Source organism: Balaenoptera ricei, chromosome 13 (assembly GCF_028023285.1).
Source record: "Balaenoptera ricei isolate mBalRic1 chromosome 13, mBalRic1.hap2, whole genome shotgun sequence".
Lineage (NCBI taxonomy): Eukaryota > Metazoa > Chordata > Mammalia > Artiodactyla > Balaenopteridae > Balaenoptera > Balaenoptera ricei.
In genome coordinates, this window is record NC_082651.1 from 66,249,642 (window position 1) to 66,273,116 (window position 23,475).

Sequence of the window (23,475 nt, forward strand, 5' to 3'; positions counted from 1 at the left end):
ATAAATTTATTTATTTATTTATTTTTGGCTGCATTGGGTCTTCATTGCTGCACACGGGCTTTCTCTAGTTGCGGCGAGCGGGGACTACTCTTCATTGTGGTGTGCAGGCTTCTCATTGCGGAGGCTTTTCTTGTTGTGGAGCACAGACTCTAGGCGCACGGGCTTCCATAGTTGTGGCACGCGGGCTCGGTTGCTGTGGCTCACAGGCTCTAGAGCGCAGGCTCAGTAGTTCTGGCGCACAGGCTTAGTTGCTCTGCAGCATGTGGGATCTTCCCAGACCAGGGCTCAAACCCGTGTCCCCTGCATTGGCAGGCGGATTCTTAACCACTGTGCCACCAGGCAAGTCCCTAGTTACTGTTTCTTATTCAAGTACAAGGAGTTAAGATTTGTTCAAAGACTTGCCTATGATCACACAGCAAGTAACTGGCAGAACTAAAACCTGAACTTCATATTCCATGATCCTTCCATGACCCCACTAAGTTAAAAATAGAGCAATTACCTATAAAAGCCCAAATTTCTCATTTTTTAATCAAACTATCTTACCAAGTATGTGTGTGTATATATACACACATCTACATAAATGTATTATACGCCTATAACACATAAACACAATATGCCTTTATTTGAATGAGGAAAAACTTTAAATCCAGTCTGACACTCCTGAGGCTTAAATAATTCCACCAATATTATAGACCTTAACTACATTAACACAGTAACAATGAAACAGAAAAACTAAAAATCTGGACTATATTTCCTAAGAGATAGTCACCTTTGGTCTCCCAAATATAGGTAGAAAATGAAAATATTTTGTATTTCAACAAGAATATTTCCTTAAGTAATTACTAACCCAAAAGAGATCAGTTTTGGATACATCACAAAACAGGTCCCACTCTATGAGACCCCTAGGAAGGATCCAGAAGCAGGAGACTGTAGCAGTGTGCGTTAAAAGTCCAGGTCAGCCCCAGGATTCACTGGGGAGAAAACAATCACCACTGTCACATGTAAGAGTATATAAGGTAGGGGGTCTACAAATTTCTCTAGGACCATGAGACACCAACCACCACAGGGTCCTGTCAGGTAGCCCAGCTAGGAGAAAAAAAAAATTATTTCAAAGAATGGCAGAAGGCGTATTACCAATACATTTCCCAAATTTAAGTGGCAGTATTGTGTTAGCCAGGACTCCTGAATCACACTAGGTGTGACCTGAATCAATAGGTCATAGAGGCTGAGTTACTTTTCCAGTGGTGATTACAAAAAGTTGGTGCTAACACATCTACAATCTTCTACATTCTCCCCTATATAACTTACAGCTGTAGTTCTTTAGGATGTTGTGATAGTTTATAATAACCATTAATAATTCACAATAAAATTTACTTCATCCACACTACTTTGTCATTAAAACTCATCACAAATGATATATACTATTATGGACTGAACTGTGTCTCCCCAAAATTCATATGTTGATGCCCTAACACCCAGTGCCTCAGAATGCGACTGAATTTGGACACAGGGCCTTGAAAGAGTTAATTAAGTTAAAATTCGGTCATTAGGGTGAGCCCTAATATATATATATATATATATATATATATATATATATCCTTATAAAAAAAGGAGATTAGGACACACAGAGACAACAAGGCATGTGCACAGAGGGACAACCACGTGAAGAGACAGCAAGAGAGCAGCCACATGCAAGTCAAAGAGAGAGGCCTTGGATGAAACCAAACCTGCAACACTTAGATCCAAGACTTCTAGACCCCAAACTGTGAGAAAATAAACTTGCCGTTTAAGCCATCCAATCTGCGGTGTTTTGTTCTGGGAGCCCTAGCAAGCTAATGCATATAGTAAGAGAACACATGTAAACTATAATACCCTTTTCAGAACAACATTTTATTTCTATCACAGAGACCAAGTTCCTTCATGGAGTGACCAAGTGAGGACGCAAAAAGTTATCTGCAATAATCACTGGCCCAATAACCACTGGGCTCACCAGTATCATAACCTAAGGCAATGAAGTTATCAACCACAAATCCAACTTTCATCTTCATAACACAATGATTCTGCACCTTCTCTGTGGATGCAAGATTCTAGAAGAGGTTATTTACGCCTAACATGGAAAACTACAACATACATGTCGGACAAGAGAGGAAAAAGAACAAAGCATTAAATATCTAAAGCACAAGATGAAGCTATTAAAATGATCAGCAATACAGCATAGAACTCAAAAAACTTTTTCCTAAATATAAAAGCAATATATGGCTTCCTCAAGAAAAAACTGCCCATAATCCTATCATGCAGAGGTAACCACAGTTAATAGTTTGGTATACAGCCTTCAAATTTTATGCTATGCTCATAGACCTGTCATTAAATAACTGAGAGCACATTGTCCATATGGTTTTGCAATTCGTATTTTTTCATTTAACATATTATAAAGTTTCCCACATCATCAAATATTCTCCTGCAACATGATTTTAATGGCTGCCAAGTAGTCCAATGAATGCACCATAATTTACTGAACCAACACCTTATGATGGATTTTTAGATTATGCCCACTTTTGTGCTTTATGCATATTGTTTCAATGAACATCCTTGTAGAAATAGCATTGAGCCCCTTTCTGATTATTTCTTTAGGATAAATACCTAAAAGTGAAATTGCTTTATGGCCTAGTTTTAATAAGGACATTCTCTCATGCACATTCGCACGCTCTCTCTGTCACTCTCTCTCTCTCTCTCTCTCTCTCTCTCATCAAGATGAAATAAACATTTGAAAAGAAATCTGAGACAAGAGTTAAAAAAAAAAAGGTACATATATTTTGCAAGAAGTTAAATATTTCTAAAAAGCAGAAACTGGGATAAAGTAAAATGTATGTTTAAAAGTTAAAAGCAGTATTCAAAATAGAAAGTGTGACACAAAACTTGTCTTCTTGAAAGCATTATTTCTTGAAGCCAAGAAGCAGAAAGTATACCCTATGACATTAAATGGGATCAGGTTGGGGAAACAAGAAAACTAATCCTATACCTCTAAGTAACTTACAAAAATGAAAATCACTTATCTACGAAGTCTAGAAACCCTAAAAGATGGCATCTCATGAAAGAAAAATGTCAACAATCATTGTCTTCAATGGTATAAGAATTAGTCCTACTTATAGGAAAACTGCCATGAACACAGTGTGGTAAAGATTCAGTTTGATTATTTCAAGTTCCCTTTCATTTGGCCCAAACTCAAGGACTTTTCTTTGTTCAGAGTCATCTATACTTTATTCAAGTGTCAACTCCATAAGATCTTGTCTACCCTTAATCTTTCAACTGTTTACCTAGGTCCTGCCTGGACAATGTGGTTATTAGACAGTAATACCTGCAAAGAAGGGACCTTATCAAACTTCAGTTTTACCATTACACTGATAATTAATGTTATATAACAGTCATAACATTTTGCTAACATATCCAGGGTATAAAAAGTTCACTCCATCTTCTCCTAAACTCCGAAGCTTTAACTTGTTTCCCAAGCCTTTAATTTAAATGTTCTCACCACAAAAAAGAAATGATAATTATGTGACATGATAGAGGTGTTAGCTAGTACTATGGTACTAATCATTTTGCAGTATATAAGTGAATCAAGTCAACACAGTGTATACCTTAAATTTACACAATGTTATATGTCAATTATATCAATATCTCAATAAAGCTGGAAAAAAATTCACCAGTAGCCGGTTTTTTCTTCCCAAAGCCAACCAATTTTTTTCACAAGCACCTAAAGCTATGCTAGAACTGAGGACCTTTGAGTTTCTCTAAAGAATGGCCTATGGGGTAAGGACTAAGGAGCAAGTCACTGGGGCAGATAATTATCTGAAGAGGGGGGAAAAAAAAGCTACCAGAGAAAAATTTGAAGCCTAAAGGTATCAAGAGATTGAAACCAGAGGTTAAAAGTAAGTGAGGGCTAAATATGGCACCCAAAACACAAACAACAAAAGAAAAAAATAGATAAATTGAACTTCAACAAAACTAAAAACTTTTGTACACCAAAGGACACTATCAAGAAAGTGAAAAGATAACCCAGAAGATGGGAGAAAATATTTGCAAATCACATATCTGATATGGGTCAAGTATCCAGAATATATAAAGAAGTCTGAAATTCAATAACAAAGAGACAAACAACCCAATTAAAAATGGGCATAGGACTTGAATAGACATTTCTCCAAAGAAGATATACAAATGGCCAATGGGCACATGAAAAAACATACAACATAATTAGTCACTTGGGGACTGCAAATCAAAACAACAGTAAGATATCACTTTACACCCACTAGAACGGCAATAATACAAAATAATAATAATATAGGAAAAATCATAGGTGCTTGCAAGAATGGGGAGAAATTAGAACCCTCATATATTCCTAGTAGGTAAAATGGCACAGCCACTGTGGAAAACAATTTGGCCACTCTTCAAAAAGTTAAACAAAGAGTTACTACATGACCCAGTAATTCTGCCCCTCAGTACATACCTAAAAGAAAGAATTTAAAACTTACACATTCACATAAAAACTTGTACATGAATGTTCATAGTAGCATTATTCATAATAGCCAAAAAGTAGAAACTACCCAAATGTCCATCAACTGATGAAGAGATAAACAAAATATGGTATTGTCCGTACAATGGAATATTATTCAGCCATGAAAAAGGAATGAAGTACTGGTATATGCTATAACATGGATGAATCAGAAAACATTATGCTAAGTAAAAGAAGCCAAATATAAAGGCCACATAGCATATGATTCTACTTATATAAAATGTCCAGAATAGGCAATATAGGCAAATCCATATAGATAGAAAGTAGATAAGTGGTTGCCAGGGGCTAGGGGGAGGAGGAAGATAGAGAGTTACTAGTAATGCGGATGGGGTTTCCTTTTGGGGTGATGAAAAGCTTCGGAAATTAGAGAGTGGTGATGGTTGCACAACATCGTGAATATACTGAATTGCACAATTTAAAATGGTTAAAATGATTAATTTTACCTTGATTAAAAAGAAAAGTGGTCCCCCAAAATCAGAAAAAGTAAGTCAGAGAGTGGAATGGGTCCTAAGAGGCTGCATAAGAACAAAGAGGAAAGGTTTTCTGAAGGAAAAGGTTTAAAAAGTTGATTTTCCATGCAACTACTTTGGAGCTCTTTCAAAAATAAATGGCTGAAGAGTTTTTATTTTCAGTCTTACATCTACTAGTTATAGGAAACTAAAAGATTATTTCTACATAATATATGGAAATTTGAAAAAGTATCTAGGGAATATTTCAATTTACTGAAACTTTGAATATATGTATATGTAAGCAAACTACACAAATAATCATGATTGGAGTTTAAATAACCTAGAAAATTAAGTTATAATTAGCTCATATCTGTGCTTTAAGCTCCATGAAAACATGACTCAATGGATTAGTCTTTTAATTTTCTACATACACTGCACCACATTTTGAAGCTCCTATAAAGTTCCTTCTAAAATACAAAATAAAATACAAGAGAACAAAAGCTGCTTTAATATTCATCGCTGTTGTTAACAGCACTACTAACATTAAAACTGTACTTTTTAAATATAAATTCAGGGACTTCCTTAGTGGCATAGTGGTTAAGAATCCACCTGCCAATGCAGGGGACACAGGTTCGAGCCCTGTTCCCTAAAGATCCCACATGCTGCGGAGCAACTAAGCCCGTGCGTCACAACTACTGAGCCTGAGCTCTAGAGCCCACGAGCCACAACTACTGATGCCCACGTGCCTAGAGACCATGCTCCGCAACAAGAGAAGCCACCACAATGAGAAGCCTGCGCACCACAACAAAGAGCAGCCCCTGCTCACTGCAACTAGAGGAAGCCTGCGCGCAGCAACAAAGACCCAACGCAGCCAAAACTGAACAAATAAATAAATAAATTTAAATTAAAAATAATAAATAAATAAACAAACAAATATAAATTCAGTATCCATATTTGCCTCAGATACCAACCTTGCCAAGTTTTAAAGGGGCACCTATGATACACTACACATATAAGGATAATCTGCCATACATCTAATTTCATAAGCATACCACTCCCATCACAAGTTTTTATTCAGTGAGCACTCACAGGGTACATACTAAATCCAGTGGGGTGAGGGTTTGTTTTATTTTTTTTCCTTTCCTTAGAGAAGCAATACATGATCTCAATGCAGTGCATTTGTTGTACTACAGTCAAAGACAAAGTCATTCTTGACTTCTTGCCCATTCTAAGCCTCCAGGACAGGCCAAAAGGCAAGAATGCTAGGCTTCTAGTTCAGCAATTACCATAGCAACAGGAGTCATTCAAAGAAAGGAGGACAGTTCAGGCCTCTCAGCTTTTTCTATACCTAAGACATGTATGCATTTATAAATGAATAACTCAGGCACTTTTATGGTTCTGAATATAAATGAAAGTATTTTAAAGTTTCCAGAATATGCAAATTCCTATTACACTGAAATTAAGTTAAAATAAAGGGGCAGGGAACAACAATTTCTAGTATCTATACAGTAATCTCTATACAACAAGAAATTGCAACTTATAAGACAAGGAGAAGAAAATTTTTTTAATACAGTTTTTTACTATACATAGAAAATCCTAAAGATGTCACCAGAAAACTACTAGAACTAATCAGTGAATTTGGTAAGGTTGCAGGATACAAAATTAATGCACAGAAATCTCTGGCATTCCTATACACCAACAATGAAAAGTCAGAAAGAGAAATTAAGGAAACGCTCCCATTTACCATTGCAACAAAAAGAATAAAAAACCTAGGAATAAACCTGCCTAAGGAGACGAAAGACTTGTACTCAGAAAACTATAAAACACTGATGAAAGAAATCAAAGATAACATAAACAGATGGAGAAATATACCACATTCTTGGATTGGAAGAATCAATATTGTGAAAATGACTATACTACCCAAAGCAATCTACTACCCAATTGAATCTACAGATTCAATACAATCCCTATCAAACTACCAATGGCATTCTACACAGAATTAGAACAAAAAATCTTACAATTCGTATGGAAACACAAAAGACCCCGAATAGCCAAAGCAACTTGAGAAAGAAAAACAGAGATGGAGGAATCAGGCTCCCCGACTTCAAACTATACCACAAAGCCACAGTAATCAAGACAGTATGGTACTGGCACAAAAACAGAAATATAAATCAATGGCACAGGATAATGCCCAGAGATAAACCCACGCACACATAGGCACCTAATTTACGACAAAGGAGGCAAGAACATACAATGGAGAAAAGACAGCCTCTTCAATAAGCGGTGCTGGGAAAACTGGACAGCTACAGGTAAAAGAATGAAATTAGAACACTACCTAACGCCAAACACAAAAATAAACTCCAAATGGATTAAAGACTTAAAGGTAAGACCAGACACAGAACTCTTGGAGGAAAACATAGGAAGAACACTCTTTGACATAAACCACAGCAAGATCTTTTTTGACCCACCTCCTAGAGTAACGGAAATAAAAACAAAAATAAACAAATGGGACTTAATTAAACTTAAAGGCTTTTGCACAGCAAAGGAAACCATAAACAAGACAAAAAGACAACCCTCAGAATGGGAGAAAATATTTGCAAATGAAACAACAGACAAAGAATTAATCTCCAAAATATACATACAGGCCATGGAGCTCAATATCAAAAAAAAAAAATCCAGTTAAAAAATGGGTGGAAGACCTAAATAGACATTTCACCAAGGAAAACATACAGATGGCCAAGAGGCACATGAAAAGACGCTCAATGTCACTAATTATTAGAGAAATGCAAGTCAAAACTACAATGAAGTATCACCTCACACCAGTCAGAATGGCCATTATCAAAAAAGCTAGAAACAATAAATGCTGGAAAGGGTGTGGTGAAAAGGGAACCCTCCTACACTGTTGGTGGGAATGTAAACTGATACAACAACTATGGAAAACGGTATGGAGGTTTCTTAAAAAACTAAAAATAGAACTACCATATGACCCAGCAATCCACTACTGGGCATATACCCTGAGAAAAACATAATTCAAAAAGAGACATCCACCACAATGTTCACTGCAGCACTATTTACAATAGCCAGGACATGGAAGCAACCTAAGAGTCCATCGACAGATGAATGGATAAAGAAGATGTGGTACGTATATACAATGGAATATTACTCAGCCATAAAAAGAAACAAAATCGAGTTATTTGTAGTGAGGTGGATGGACCTAGAGTCTGTCATACAGAGTGAAGTAAGTCAGAAACAGAAAAACAAATACCGTATGCTAACGCATATATATGGAATCAAAAAAAAAAAAAAGGTACTGATGAACCTAGTTGCAGGGCAGGAATAAAGAGGTAGACATAGAGAATGGACTTGATGACATGGGGTAGGAGCGCAAAGTGAGAGTAGCATCGACATATTTACATTACCGAACGTTAAATAGTTGGCTGGTAGGAAGCAGCAGAATAGCACAGGGAGGTCAGCTCGGTGCTTTGCGATGATCCATAGGGGTGGGATAGGGAGGGTGGGAAGGAGGCTCAAGAGGGAGGGGGTATGGGGACATGTATGCATACAGCTGATTTGCTTTGTTGTACAACAGAAACTAACACAGTATTATGAAGCAATTATACTCCAATAAAGATCTATTAAAATATATATATATATATATATATATATATTTTTTTTTTTTTTGGCTTCATCGGGTCTTAGTTGCAGCACGTGAGATCTTTTGTTGCGGCACACAGGCTCTTCATTGTGGTGCGCAGGCTCCTCTCTAGTTGTGGCACACGGGCTCAGTAGTTGTGGCACATGGGCTTAGTTGCCCTGTGGCACGGGGGATCTTAGTTCCCTGACCAGGGATCAAACCCATGTCCCCTGCATTGCAAGACAGATTCGCAACCACTGGACCACCAGGGAAGTCCCTTCATATATATATATATATTTATATTATTTATATTATTTATTTATTTATTTATTCATTCATTCATTCATTTATTTGGCTACGCCGGGTCTTAGCTGCGGCACGTGGGATCTTTGTTGCGGCGTGTGGGATGTTTTAGTTGCAGCATGCGGGATCTTTTTTAGTTGCGGCACATGGGATCTTTAGTTGCAGCATGCAAACTCTTAGTTGAAGCATGAGGGATCTAGTTCCCTCACCAGGGATCAAACCCGGGCCCCCTGCATTGGGAGCGCAAGTCTCAGCCACTGGACTACCAGGGAAGTCCCAGGAACAAGGAATTTTTAATGAAAGATTTTTAGTATAAACACCTCCTGGTATATATTAGTTTTCTATACATGCATCTATCTAATAGCAAGAACCTCTTCTATAAAATTCTAAGAAATGAACACCAGAAAAACAAGAAGAGTTTGCCAAGGAATAAAGCAGGAGCCATACCCTGGATTTTAATTTACTAACTCTCAACACTCACTTTGGAACAGAGTCGACCATCCTCAGATATACAGAAAAGACAACACATCTTGGGGAATTCATAACCTAACTTTTACATTGTCCAGACCTTTGCTTCTGATGAAAAGTCACCAGGGGAAATTCTTTATTCCTTCATTTTAAGTATCATCATGTAAAGCTGACAGGAAATGATCAAAATTTTAATTCAGGCCACTGCTTATATACCTTTTAATAATATAAACAATATACAACTATGTACTCCGAATTCACAAATATCTAGTTATTTACTCTCTTAAGGTATTCATTTCAAGTCTAATAAAACTTTAAAGGAACATAATATGTAGGGGAATGAATTTACTGATTTGATTTATTTAAAAACTATTCACCCCCTTTTTTCACTGCATAGCATTAATAAACTTAAAAAATATAGAAGACGATGATGGTACTGCATTTCAAAACAACTTTCCAAGCCACTACTTTTGGCTATTACAAGTAATTTTTTTTAATTTTAGAATGCTCACAATTCAAATAACACTGAAGAAAATAGATAAAGGTAGCTAAAGAAATGTCATGGAAAGACTGACAAAAGAGTTGATACAAGATATCAAAGGAGCAAGAATGGAAATCCATGTTGGGCAGATAACAGTAAACAAGGAGAAGTGGTAACCATAAGAAATCAACATGAACAAAACTGGCAATGGAATGGAATGAACTGTTCTTGGCAGAAATCCTCCCCTACCTAAGCAATTTCAGTAATATCGGTTATTTCCTATACAGTATCAGGATTATAGAGTAAGAAATGGAATGCTCAGAATAATCAATGAGGAAATTAGTTTATCTAGGCCTCAATCCCTTCATCTGAAAAGTGAATAAATGTATATATGACTGTCACACAAGTGGCAGGATGTATAGAAGTTAAAATTGCAGGCTGTGACTATCATTATATAAGATGTTACTGATGAAGACAGCTGGGTGATAGGTACATGGAACTCCTTGTAATATTTTTGCAACTTTCTGAGAGCCTGTAATTATTTCAAAACAAAAGTTTTTAAAAGTATTATACAGGCATGAAACCAGACCACCAGGGTTTAAATAGGGGCACAACCAATTATTGGCTGTGTGCCCTCAATCGAGTTATTTTCTCATCTGTAAAATGAGGATAAAAATAGTATTTACCTCAGGAGGTGCTGTGTGAATTAAATAAGCTTATACATGTAAACCATTCACAACAGTGCTTGTCACATAGTAGGCACTCAATTGTCAGTCATTATTAATGTTGCTATGATTATTTTTTAATTTATTCTAAGATCAGAATTCAGCTCTAGAATTCTGTATGTGTAAGCTATTGTTATTTTTGCACTATTGATATGGAGAGATATTAGCTAGTTTGAAAAAAAGAGAAAAAATCTTGGTAGCCAATGAGGCCTAAATTCTAGCTCAGTCACCTGTCTTCTTTCTATAAACTAGGATTTAATATCATATTTATATAGATATATTTATTCTTTCAAAAATGGATATATCACAAAGAACCACACTGTTGGAGAGGTGTCTTGCTGCTACATCAACGCCATCTCCACCAGGTGGAGAACCATGCCTTATTTTGAAAGCTCTCAAGAACAGAAGATTTCACATTCTCTCTGGCTAAGCCTTACCAGGGCCTTGAAGATGTCAGGAAGTTATTCTTTACCAGGGCCTTGAAGATGTCAGGAAGTTATTCTTGGTACAGTTTACACTTACTGCCTCTTGTCACAGTGGATGGAGAAGATAAGTTTTACAACTTTATACCTGAAGACCCCTACCAGTAGGGGTATCACCCTGTTTCTCCTTCTCTTTAATATCCTTATAGATTCTATCTTCCAATTGTTTAATCATCTTCATTCCTACTTCGCAGAGTTATTGTAAGGAGTACATGAATTAGAATACATCAAAGCACCTAGTACTGTACTTGGCAAACAGTAAGCATTTAATGCATTTTTCTTTCCTTCCTAATCAAGGACTAAACTAATTATCTCTATCAGAATGCCAGGCAGTTGAGGTATTCTAATTTGAATCTCATAATGAATGTACAGGCAAGCTCACAAATCCCTAAGTTTTTACCTTCTATTTAGAGTTTTTTGTTTTTGTTTTTGTTTTTTTTTTTTAAACATCTTTATTGAAGTATAATTGCCTTACAATAGTGTGTTAGCTTCTGCTTTATAACAAAGTGAATCAGTTATACATATACAATATGTTCCCATTTCTCTTCCCTCTTGCATCTCCCTCCCTCCCACCCTCCCCATCCCACCCCTCTAGGTGGTCACAAAGCACCAAGCTGATCTCCCTGTGCTATGCGGCTGCTTCCCACTAGCTATCTATTTTACATTTGGTAGTGTATATATGTCCATGACACTCTCTTACCCTGTCACATCTCACCCCACCCCCTCCCCATATCCTCAAGTCCATTCTCTAGTAGGTCTGTGTCTTTATTCCCGTCTTGCCACTAGGTTCTTCATGACCTTTTGTTTTTCCCCTTAGATTCCATATATATGTGTAAGCATACTGTATTTGTTTTTCTCTTTCTGACTTACTTCACTCTGTATGACAGAATCTAACTCCACCCACCTCACTACAAATAACTCCATTTCGTTTCTTTTTATGGCTGAGTAATATTCCATTGTATATATGTGCCACATCTTCTTTATCCATTCATCTGATGATAAAATCAAATACCTGCAGTAATATTGCAACATGCTAGACTGTAACTGTGAGAGGAAGTTAATTCAGTAAAAATGATACCTTGTTACTTCAGTTTGCAACTCTCTTATCTCTTTTCTAATGATTTTTTTTTTAATTTTTATTTATTTATTTATTTATTTATTTTTGGCTGTGTTGGGTCTTCGTTTCTGTGCGAGGGCTTCCTCTAGTTGCGGCGAGCGGGGGCCATTCTTCATCGCGGTGCGCGGGCCTCTCACTCTCGCAGCCTCTCTTGTTGCAGAGCACAGGCTCCAGACGCGCAGGCTCAGTAGTTGTGGCGCACGGGCTTAGTTGCTCCGCGGCATGTGGGATCTTCCCAGACCAGGGCTCAAACCCGTGTCCCCTGCATTAGGAGGCAGATACTCAACCACTGCGCCACCAGGGAAGCCCCTCTAATGATTTTTAAAGCCAGAACAGTCTGTAAGCTTCTCACGATATCAGTGTTTTGGCTGAATTTTCTCCTCCTATTTTAAGATTCTATTCTGAAAGTGACAAAACATGAATGGGAAAAATACCAAAGCTTGATTTTTCAAATAACTACTACTTGAAGAACAGTTTGGAAAAATTCCGTTTTCACTTTCAGCCTTCTTTGCCTCAAAAAGAACTTGGCTTTTTTTCGTAATCAAATGCTATGAGACAATGGTTAAATGAACCCTTTGATTTGAACTTCATCCTCAAATGCCGATACATTCCTTAGAATGTTTTTTTTTTAGTTCTGAGAATACAGTAAGACCCAGTTAGAGCAGCAGGATTCCAAACACAAAGTTGCAAAACCTAAGTTCTGATAAAGATTGCCTGCAAACTCAATAGAATGAACAATGAGATTCTTAGTAGATTGTTTTCTTCTACAAGAGAAAAAAACTTAAAAAAAAAAATCTTAACTAGAGTGATGTTTACCTTAAGAAAATACTGTATTCAGGATGGAAGATGCTTGTATATTGGACCCAGGCACCAACTTCCTCTTCAGTTTCCCTTTTTTGGGCTTCTGTTACTGAGAACAGATTAAATGATTCAAATCTTCTTACAGATACATGTCGTAGACAATCATCCAGGTGTTTTTGTTTCAGAGCCTTTGAAATAAAACCAAATATTGTGGTCACATTATATAAATATAAATTAAATGTTCAACATTTAAGTGGTAAGGGGACTTTCATTTCCAATAATGGCAGATTAGATAATTCAGACCAACATCTTACTGAAGACAACTAGAAAAGATGCACAAAATATTTTAAAACATTACTCGAAGGCATCAGAGGGCAAAGAATATAGTGAAGATCTACCAGTCTAATATCTTTAAAAGGAGGTAAATCTAGAGAGATGAGTCTGGCTTTTGCAACCACTTTTGTGAGACATTCATCAATTCCAAAAGAAAGAGCTGAGAAGACAAGCAGCACCTTCAACAGCTTGTAGACTTAGGGGGTAAAAGTTGAGTTTCAAAGCTTAATACCTAGGCAGGGGCAGGTATGTTATTCTGAGCCGGGGTGTGTGTGTGTGTGTGTGTGTGTGTGTGTGTCTGTGTGTCTGTGTGTGTGTGTGTGTGTGTGTGTGTGTGTTAAGATAAATCAAATGAGTAGTTTTGTTGGTGCCATTGAAAACTAGGTTTTTAAGTATGGAAAAAAGGAGATACAGCTGTAAAATTAATGAGGTTAAGCAAAAACCCTGTAGCTCTGAATCTGAATAAAGTATAATATAAACTAATGATGTATTTCATTTTTTAAAACTGTACATATATTTCCTACATCTGACCACTGAAAAGGTCTAAAAACAATGACCAAACTAGTAGCAATGAGCACACCTAATGCACATACTGCTGTCTCTAAATACCATTTTTTATTAAAACAAAGTAAGGGGAATTCCCTGGTGGTCCAGTGGTTAGAACCCCACGCTTTCACTGCCAAGGGCCTGGGTTCAATTCCTGGTCAGGGAACTAAGATAATGCAAGCCATGCAGCACAGCCAAAAAAAAGAAAGAAAAAAAAAAAAAAGTAAGGCCCTTGGAAAAAGGGCAGGAATTGTACAAGATAAGTCTGGAACATCATGCACACAAAGAAACAAGAAAGCCATACAAAATTAAGGGTTATATCAAAAGGACTCCAGAGACAATCTGAGTAGGGTCCATTGGCCAAAGATGGGACAGTGCGAGCATTAACAAAGATAATAAATGTAACTGAATTGAAACACATTAGTTCATAACGGTAACTTTTTAAATGCCTCATTGATGATCACTGAAAAATGCTAAAGAACCAACTTATTTTGAAAACTAGTAAATGAGGAGAAAAAATCAAGTATTTATCTGTCTCTTCTATATGAACCATAACTGAGAATATCCAAATGGAAGATGAGGGGAAATTTCTTTTTATACTAGTATCCCAAATAATAAATGAAGAAGGAACAAGAGAATATCACCATTTTTCAACTCCCTCATGAATTCATGAACCTAGGTAATCATTATCAAGAAGAGAAATAACCAGACATCACTATGATTATTGATGAAATCTCACACCACCATCATCTTGACCAACTAAACAAGACAAAACAAAAAACATCAAATCTGAATCTGATCAAGCCTCTATATCTTACAGGAAATAGGAAATACAGGAATAGAGGAACACATTAAACAACATCATCAAGTGCAATTAGCAAAATTCAAATTATAGGAAACTACAAAACACCCAGTTGCTTCTAAAATAAATGGCAAGGGTTGAAAAAGAGACACGCTGAGGGAATATTTAGATTAAAAAGACTTGAACATATCAACCAATAACAATATTTGGAGCTTAATTTGGATCCTGTTTTCAAAATAATCAAACTGTAAAGAAAAATTAGGAGACAATGGAAAACTTTTGGAAACTGACCAGATATTTTATGACATCAAGGAATTATTCTGGATAAGATATGGTATTGTAATTAATCTTTTAATGTCATCTTGTATAGGTACATACTGAAATATTTATAGAAAAAATATGATATCTGAGATTCGCTTTAAAATAATCTGGTGAGGGTTGCATAATGAGAGAACAGAAATGAAACGAATTTGGTCAAGAGTTAAAAATAGTTGAAGCTTATGGATACCTGAGTGGTTATTAAACTATTTTTTTCCACTTTTGTATATGTTTGACATTTCCCATAAAGTTTTTTTTAAGATATAAAGCGCTCTAATAGTCATAAACAAATGAAAAATAAAAAGATATGAAAAACCAAATATATTTGGAAGTTAAGCAATAAACTTCTAAATAATCTGTGAGTCAAAAAAAGAACACAATGGAAATTAGAAAGTATTTTGAACTGAATAATAAAAATACATTTCAAGGGCGGAGTCAAGATGGCGTACTAGGAGGACTCGGAATTCATGTCTCCTCACAACTAGGGCACCTACCAGGCACCGGTGAGGGACCACGGACACCTAAGGGGACAGGACGAACCCCCAGCGACCAGGTAGGACATGGGGCATGGGAGGAGTGAAGGGGGAGAAGTGGAGGCAGGATGGGACTGGTACCCCTAAGGGGCAGCTGGGGGAGGGGAAAGGATCCCATGCCAGAAGGGGTAAATTGGGGGACCACTGGGAGGGCAGAGGATCAAAAGGGAGCGTGGCCAGGTTTCTCCTGCCCACTTGGGCGCCCAGGAACCTGCTGAGATCCCAGGCCTCACCCTCTGCCTCTGGGTCCTGAGGGAGTGGGAGGGAGGGAAGGGGGAGCAAAAGTAAAGGCCGTACCTCCAGGACTGGCACCCCTGAGGGGTGGCTGGGGGAGGGGAGTTCCTAAACCCAGTGGGACCCACCCACTGTTAGGGGTCCAGCAGTGACGGGGGACACCCTGGGGGAGACGGTGAGGGAGTGGCACGAAGGAATGGAAGGGAATGCGGCTAGTGCCTTCCCTGTCCACTTAGGCACCAGGGAGCCTGTTGGGCTCAGGCCTAATCCTCTGCCCTCGGAGCCTCCCTCCTGCCATGCAGAATCCAAGCCCCGCCCCCAGACCCTCACCCAGGGCCCCACCTCTACACTCAGAGACCCCCTCCAATGCGCTGGGCCTAAACCCCACCCACACACCCTCACTCAGGGCCCTACCTCCAAACTCCAGAACTCCACATTCCAGAGGCCCTCCCTTCCATGTGCTGCCTCTCCCCTTCCACGCAGGTCTTAAGAAGAGGCCCTGCCCCACACTTGAACGTGGCCCCCCCTCAAGGCCTTTTCCAGCTACATGGGTCCTGAGCCTAGGCCCCGCCCCATGATCAAACATAACACCCCCAACTGCCTGGGTCCTGCCCCACCCTAAACCCCGCCCCTGCCTAAGTTCCAGCCCCCATCTAAACTTCACCCCCATAGCCAAGGCTTTTTTTTTTTTTTCTTTTTTCTTCTTTTAGATTGGGGTTCTGTTTTATCTTGCTGATTCATTGTTGTTGATTTTTTTATGTTTTATTTTTCCTAATAAATCTTTTATTTTTCTAATTTTATTTTATTCTTTAAACTCTGTAATTGTTCTACCCTTTTGGCTTCTTCCCCCCCCCCCTTTTTTTTTTTTCTCTTGAGGTTTTATTTTACCTTGTTGCACTTGTTTCAATGATAGCTTTATTTTTCCTAATATATTTTTTATCTTTCCAATTTTATTTTATTTTTTACTCTTTGATATTGTACTGCTTTTTTTCTTTCTTTTTCTTTTACCTTTTTTTTTTTTTGCCATGCCACGAAGCTTGCGGGATCTTGGGTCCCAGGCTGGAGGTCGGGCCCAAGCTCCTGTGGTGGGAGCTCCGAGTCCAAACCGCTGGACTAAAAGAGAACCTAGGACCCTAGAGAATATTAATTGGAGTGAGGCCTCCCAGAGGAACTCATCTCAGCACCAAGACCCAGCTCTACCCAACTGTCTGCAAACTCCAGTGCTGGACGTCTCAGGCCAAACAACCAGTAAGACTGAGATACAGCACCAACCATCAAAAAAAAAAAATGAAATGACAGAAAAATATGTTACAGACGAAGGAGCAAGGTAAAAACCTACAAGAACAAATAAATGAAGACGAAATAGGCAACCTAACTGAAAAAGAATTCAGAGTAAGGATAGTAAAGAAGATCCAAAATCTTGGAAACAGAATGGAGAAAATACAAGAAACATTCAACAAGGATCTAGAAGAACTAAAAAGCAAACAAACAGTGATGAACAACACAATTGCTGAAATTAAAAATACTCTAGAAGGAATGAATAGCAGAATAACTGAGACAGAAGAATGGATAAGTGAGCTGGAAGATAAAATGGTGGCAATAACTGCCAGGGAGCAGCATAAAGAAGAAAGAATGAAAAGAATTGAGGACAGTCTCGGAGACCTCTGGAACAACATTAAACGAACCAACATTTGAATTATAAGGGTCCCAGAAGAAGAAGAGAAAAAGAAAGGGTCTGAGAAAATATTTAAAGAGATTACAGTTGAAAACTTCCCTAACATGGGAAAGGAAATAGTCAATCAAGTCCAGGAAGCACAGAGAGCACCATACAGGATAAACCCAAAGAGAAACATGCCAAGACACATATTAATCAAACTATCAAAAATTAAATACACAGAAAAAATATTAAAAGCAGCAAGGGAAAAGCAACAAATAACATACAAGTGAATCCCCATAAGGTTAACAGCTGATTTCTCAGCAGAAACTCTGCAAGCCAGAAGGGAGTGGCAGAACATATTTAAAGTGATGAAAGGGAAAAACCTACAACCAAGGTTACACTACCCTGCAAGGATCTCATTCAGATTCGATGGAGAAATTAAAACCTTTACAGATAAGCAAAAGTTAAGAGAATTCAGCACCACCAAACAAGCTTTAGAACAAATGCTAAAGGAACTTCTCTAGGCAGGAAATACAAGACAAGGAAAACACCTACAAAAACAAACCCAAAACAATTAAGAAAATGGTAACAGGAACGAACAAACATATCGATAATTAGCCAGTCTGTATCCATTCAGCCAGTCCAGTATCACTGCTGAACATAGATGCAAAAATCCTCAACAAAATACTAGCAAACAGATTCCAACAGCACATTAAAAGGATCATACACCATGATCAAGGGGGGGGGTTTATCCCAGGAATGCAAGGATTCTTCAATATACGCAAGTCAATCAATGTGATAAACCATATTAACAAATTGAAGAAGAAAAACCATATGATCACCTCAATAGATGCACAAAAAGCTTTTGACGAAATTCAACACCCATTTATGATAAAAACCCTCCAGAAAGTAGGCATAGAAGGAACTTACCTCAACATAATAAAGGCCATATAGACAAACCCACAGCCAACGTTGTTTTCAATAGTGAAAAACTGAAACCATTTCCTTTAAGATCAGGAACAAGACAAGGCTACCCACTCTCACCACTATTATTCAACATAGTTTTGGAAGTTTTAGCCACAGGAATCAGAGAAGAAAAAGAAGTAAAAGGAATCCAAATTGGAAAGAAGAAGTAAAACTGTCACCGTTTGAGGATGACATGATACTATACATAGAGAATCCTAAAGATGCTACCAGAAAACTACTAGAGCAAATCAATGAATCTGGTAGAGTAGCAGGATACAAAATTAATGCACAGAAATCTCTTGCATTCCTATACACGAATGATGAAAAATCTGAAAGAGAAATTAAGGAAACACTCCCATTTACCATTGCAACAAAAAGAATAAAATACCTAGGAATAAACCTACCTAAGGACAGAAACGACCTGTATGCAGAAAACTATAAGACAGTGATGAAAGAAATTAAAGATGATATAAACAGACGGAGAGATATACCATGTTCTTGGATTGGAAGAATCAACATTGTGAAAACGACTATACTACCCAAAGCAATCTACCGATTCAATGTAATCCTTATCAAACTACCAATGGCATTTTTCACAGAACTAGAACAAAAAATTTCACAATTTGCATGGAAACACAAAAGACCCCGAATAGCCAAAGCAATCTTGAGAAAGAAAAACGGAGCTGGAGGAATCAGGCTCCGGAACTTCAGGCTATACTACAAAGCTACAGTAATCAAGAAAGTATGGTACTGGCACAAAAACAGAATTATAGATCAATGGAACAGGATAGAAAGCCCAGAGATAAACCCACACACATATGGTCACCTTATCTTTGATAAAGGAGGCCTCTTCAATAAGTGGTGCTGGGAAAACTGGACAGCTACATGTAAAAGAATGAAATTAGAACACTTCCTAACACCATACACAAAAATAAATTCAAAATGGATTAAAGACCTAAATGTATGGCCAGAAACTATAAAATTCTTAGAGGAAAACATAGGCGGAACACTCTATGACATAAACCACAGCAAGATCCTTTTTGACCCACCTCCTAAAGAAATGGAAATAAAAACAAAAATAAACAAGTGGGACCTAATGAAACGTAAAAGCTTTTGCACAGCAAAGGAAACCATAAACAAGACAAAAAGACAACCCTCAGAATGGGAGAAAATATTTGCAAACGAAGCAACTGACAAAGGATTAATCTCCAAAATATACAAGTAGCTCATGCAGCTCAATATCAAAAAAACAAACAACACAATCCAGAAATGGGCAGAAGACCTAAACAGACATTTCTCCAAAGAAGACATACAGATGGCCAACAAACACATGAAAAGATGCTCAACATCACTAATCATTAGAGAAATGCAATTCAAAACTACAATAAGGTATCACCTCACACCAGTCAGAATGGCCATCATCAAAAAATCTACAAACAATAAATGCTGGAGAGCGTGTGGAGAAAAGGGAACCCTCTTGCACTGTTGGTGGGAATGTAAATTGATACAGCCACTATGGAGAACAGTATGGAGGTTCCTTAAAAAACTAAAAATAGAACTACCATTTGACCCAGCAATCCCACTACTGGGCATATACCCTGAGAAAACCATAATTCAGAAAGAGTCATGTACCACAGTGTTCACTGCAGCACTATTTACAATAACCAGGACATGGAAGCAACCTAAGTGTCCATCGACGATGAATGCATAAAGAAGATGTGGCACATATATACAATGGAATATTACTCAGCCATAAAAAGAAACGAAATTTAGTTATTTGTAGTGAGGTGGATGAACCTAGAGTCTGTCATTCAGAGTGAAGTAAGTCAGAAAGAGAAAAACAAATACTGTATGCTAACGCATATATATGGAATCTAAAAAAAAAAAATGGTTCTGATGAACCTAGGGGCAGGACAGGAATAAAGATGCAGACATAGAGAATGGACCTGAGGAGACAGGGAGGGAGAAGGGTAAGCTAGGACGAAGTGAGAGAGTAACACTGACATATATACACTACCAAATGTAAAATAGATAGCTAGTGGGAGGCAGCTGCATAGCACAGGGAGATCAGCTTGGTGCTTTGCGACCACCTGGAGGGGTGGGATAAGGAGGGTGGGAGGGAAACCAAGAGGGAGTGGATATGGGGATATAAGTATGCATATAGCTGATTCACTTTGTTATAAAGCAGAAACTAACACAACATTGTAAAGCAATTATACTCCAATAAAGATGTTAAAAAAATACATTTCAAAACATGAAATGTTGCTAAATCCATGCTTAGAGGGAAATCTATGGAAAGGCTAAAAATTAGTAAGCTAAGCATCCATTGCAAAAACTGGAAAAAGAAACAAATTAAATCCTCAAAAGAGTAGAAGTTAATAAAGTAGAAAACAAACACAGCAGGGAGGATTACCACCACCAAGAGTTGGTTCTCTGAAGAGATTAATAAAACTGATAAATCCCTGATGAAGCTATTAAGAAAAAAAGAGAGAAGGTATAAATATCAATGTGACATAGGGAGATCACTTTAGATTCTACAGGCATCAAAAAATGCAAAAGGATAGCAAAAGGATATTATGAAGACTAACTCTGAAAATTTAGATGAAATGGACAAATTCCTAGAAAAATACAACTAACCAAAATTGATACAAGAAATAGAAAGTCTAAATAGTCCTAAACTATTTTAAAAATAAAATGCATAAATAAAAATCTTACCACAAAGAAAACTCCAAGCCCAGATTGTTCACCAGCAAATTACACCAAACATCTAAGTAAGAATTAATTCAAGTTTTACCATACTCTTCATTAAATTCCCAAATAACCCCATGGGATAGATACCCAGTATGTGAGAGAGGAAACTGACACAAAGGAATGTTAATTTGCTCAAAGTCAGAGAGCTAGTAAGAAGCAAATTCAGGCTGTCTGACTACAGAGCCTGAACTCTAAACACCTCTGCTTGTGGAGAATGTAGTTGACTGGCACCAAACATCGCATTCCGACTTCCTTTAAGATACCTTCCTATACTATAAAGCTGGAAAGCTAGAAACTACATTTCCCAGAATCCCTAGCAGAGTTTCAGATGTGCTTTTGGTCTAGCTAATCAGACGCACTAACATGAGATTTGAAAGAAGGAAAGATGGTGGTAACTACATTTCTGCAATATGTGCTGGTAAAATAGTTCTAAAGACAGTTGGCTCTTCTGCAGCAGCTTTAGCAGAGTTACCAGTGTTCACTCTCTAATTTAATGGTGAGTGAGAGGCAGCACAAGTGGCAAACCTTTGCTGGTAGAGATCGAGCAGGCAAGGTGTACTTCTGGAGTCTCTAGTTCTCGAAATAGCATCCTGATGACCAGAGATCACAGATGAAGTGATGTGATCCCACAAACAGCCTCAAATTCTTCATTTTGGCTGAGGTGGCATTTCTCTTGGAAGGCCAACTTTTGTATTGTTCTGGGACTTTGTGTTCTTCTGGGAATCATACTTTGCATGTTCCTCTAGTTCCTCCAAAGATTTTATGAGCACTTAATTCCCTTTATTAAGCCCCTTTCTACTTAAAATAGCTAGAGTTGTTTATCTTATCTGAAAAGGAACCCTGACTCCAATGATGCCATAATTCTTATATGTAGAAGGGCAAGCTGAGATCAGAACCAAGCAAGAAAACACAATATGAATAATATACCTTGAGGGAAAAATATATTTAAAATTTTTATACTATATAGAAGGTTTATAAGCTTGACTTTTTTTAATGGAGGATCAGAAAAGGTTGCCTCTCTTTCACTTGATTGAAAGTTTCCTTTAAAAATGAAAGGATGAATTGCTTTAAAAGTTTTTACAAAAATAGGGTCTTTTCGTTATCTATCAACTATGGTCATCAGGAAGAAAAACAAACCACTCAACAAAGTTTAGTCTCAAGAAAAAAACAAAGTAATTAAATTTTAAAATGTAAAATGTAGATATTATATATTGTTTTGGATCTTGTCCAATTAACTTCCAAAAAACAAATGCCTTTTTATACTAATTAAATTACTGTGATGTCAAGGTAATGGTATCATAAATCACTAAGGTAAAAAATTATTTAAATCAATACATGTATAATATTAAAAGGGGCTTTTATAGTTTAGTAAATCCCATGATCTACAATATGACAACAAGGTAATACTCAATGAAAGTAACAGGAAATATACTTAGAATAAATAAAAGCAAACATTTATTTATGTAATCTATACAGTACTCAATAAAGGTAACTATAATGGAGATCAAGTCAAATTACTTTTGATTTGGTTATTTTAAGGCCATCAAAAATATCTGCAGGGTTTCCCTGGTGGCGCAGTGGTTGAGAGCTTGCTTGCCAATGCAGGGGACGTGGGTTGATCCTTCCTGGTCCAGGAAGATCCCACATGCTACAGAGCAGCTGGGCCCATGCACCACAGCTGCTGAGCCTGCGCTCTGGAGCCCACGAGCCGTAACTACTGAGACCACATGCTGTAACTACTGAAGCCCACGCGCCTAGAGCCTGTGCTCTGCAACAAGAGAAGCCACTGCAATGAGAAGCCCGTGCACCACAACGAAGAGTAGTCCCTGCTCCCCACAACTAAAGAAAGCCTGCGAGCAGCAACGAAGACCCAGTGGAGCCAAAGATAAATAAATAAAATAAATAAATTTATATAAAAAAAAATCTGCAGCTTTGTGACTTGAGAGGATACTCAAATCTCCCATCAAGGTATAAACTTATCACCTACCACTTTTATTTTTTTAATTAATTAATATATATATATATATTTATTTATTTGGCTGCATCAGGTCTTAGTTGCAGCATGAGGGATCTTTCATTGTGGCACACAGGCTTCTCTACTTGCGACACTCTGGCTTCTTTCTAGTTGTGGCACGCCGGCTCCAGAGCATGCGGGCTCAGTAGTTGTGGCACGCAGGCTTAGCTGCCCCATGGCATGTGCGATCTTAGTTCCCTGACCAGGGATTGAACCTGCGTCCCCTGCATTGGAAGGCAGATTCTTAACCACTGGACCACCAGGGAAGTCCCACCTACCACTTTTAGAATATCT

General features: G+C 37.7%; 1 protein-coding gene across 2 annotated transcripts in view; it reads right to left on the reverse strand.

The window, feature by feature from the left end:
- The window catches only part of CAMKMT (calmodulin-lysine N-methyltransferase), a 413,666-nt gene that overhangs the window by 377,568 nt on the left and 12,623 nt on the right, over positions 1-23,475 (reverse strand). For both annotated transcript variants that reach the window (XM_059943436.1, XM_059943435.1), the window contains exon 2: positions 13,043-13,215. In XM_059943436.1, the coding sequence (XP_059799419.1) occupies positions 13,043-13,215 (173 nt within the window). The remainder of the gene's footprint in view (positions 1-13,042; positions 13,216-23,475) is intronic.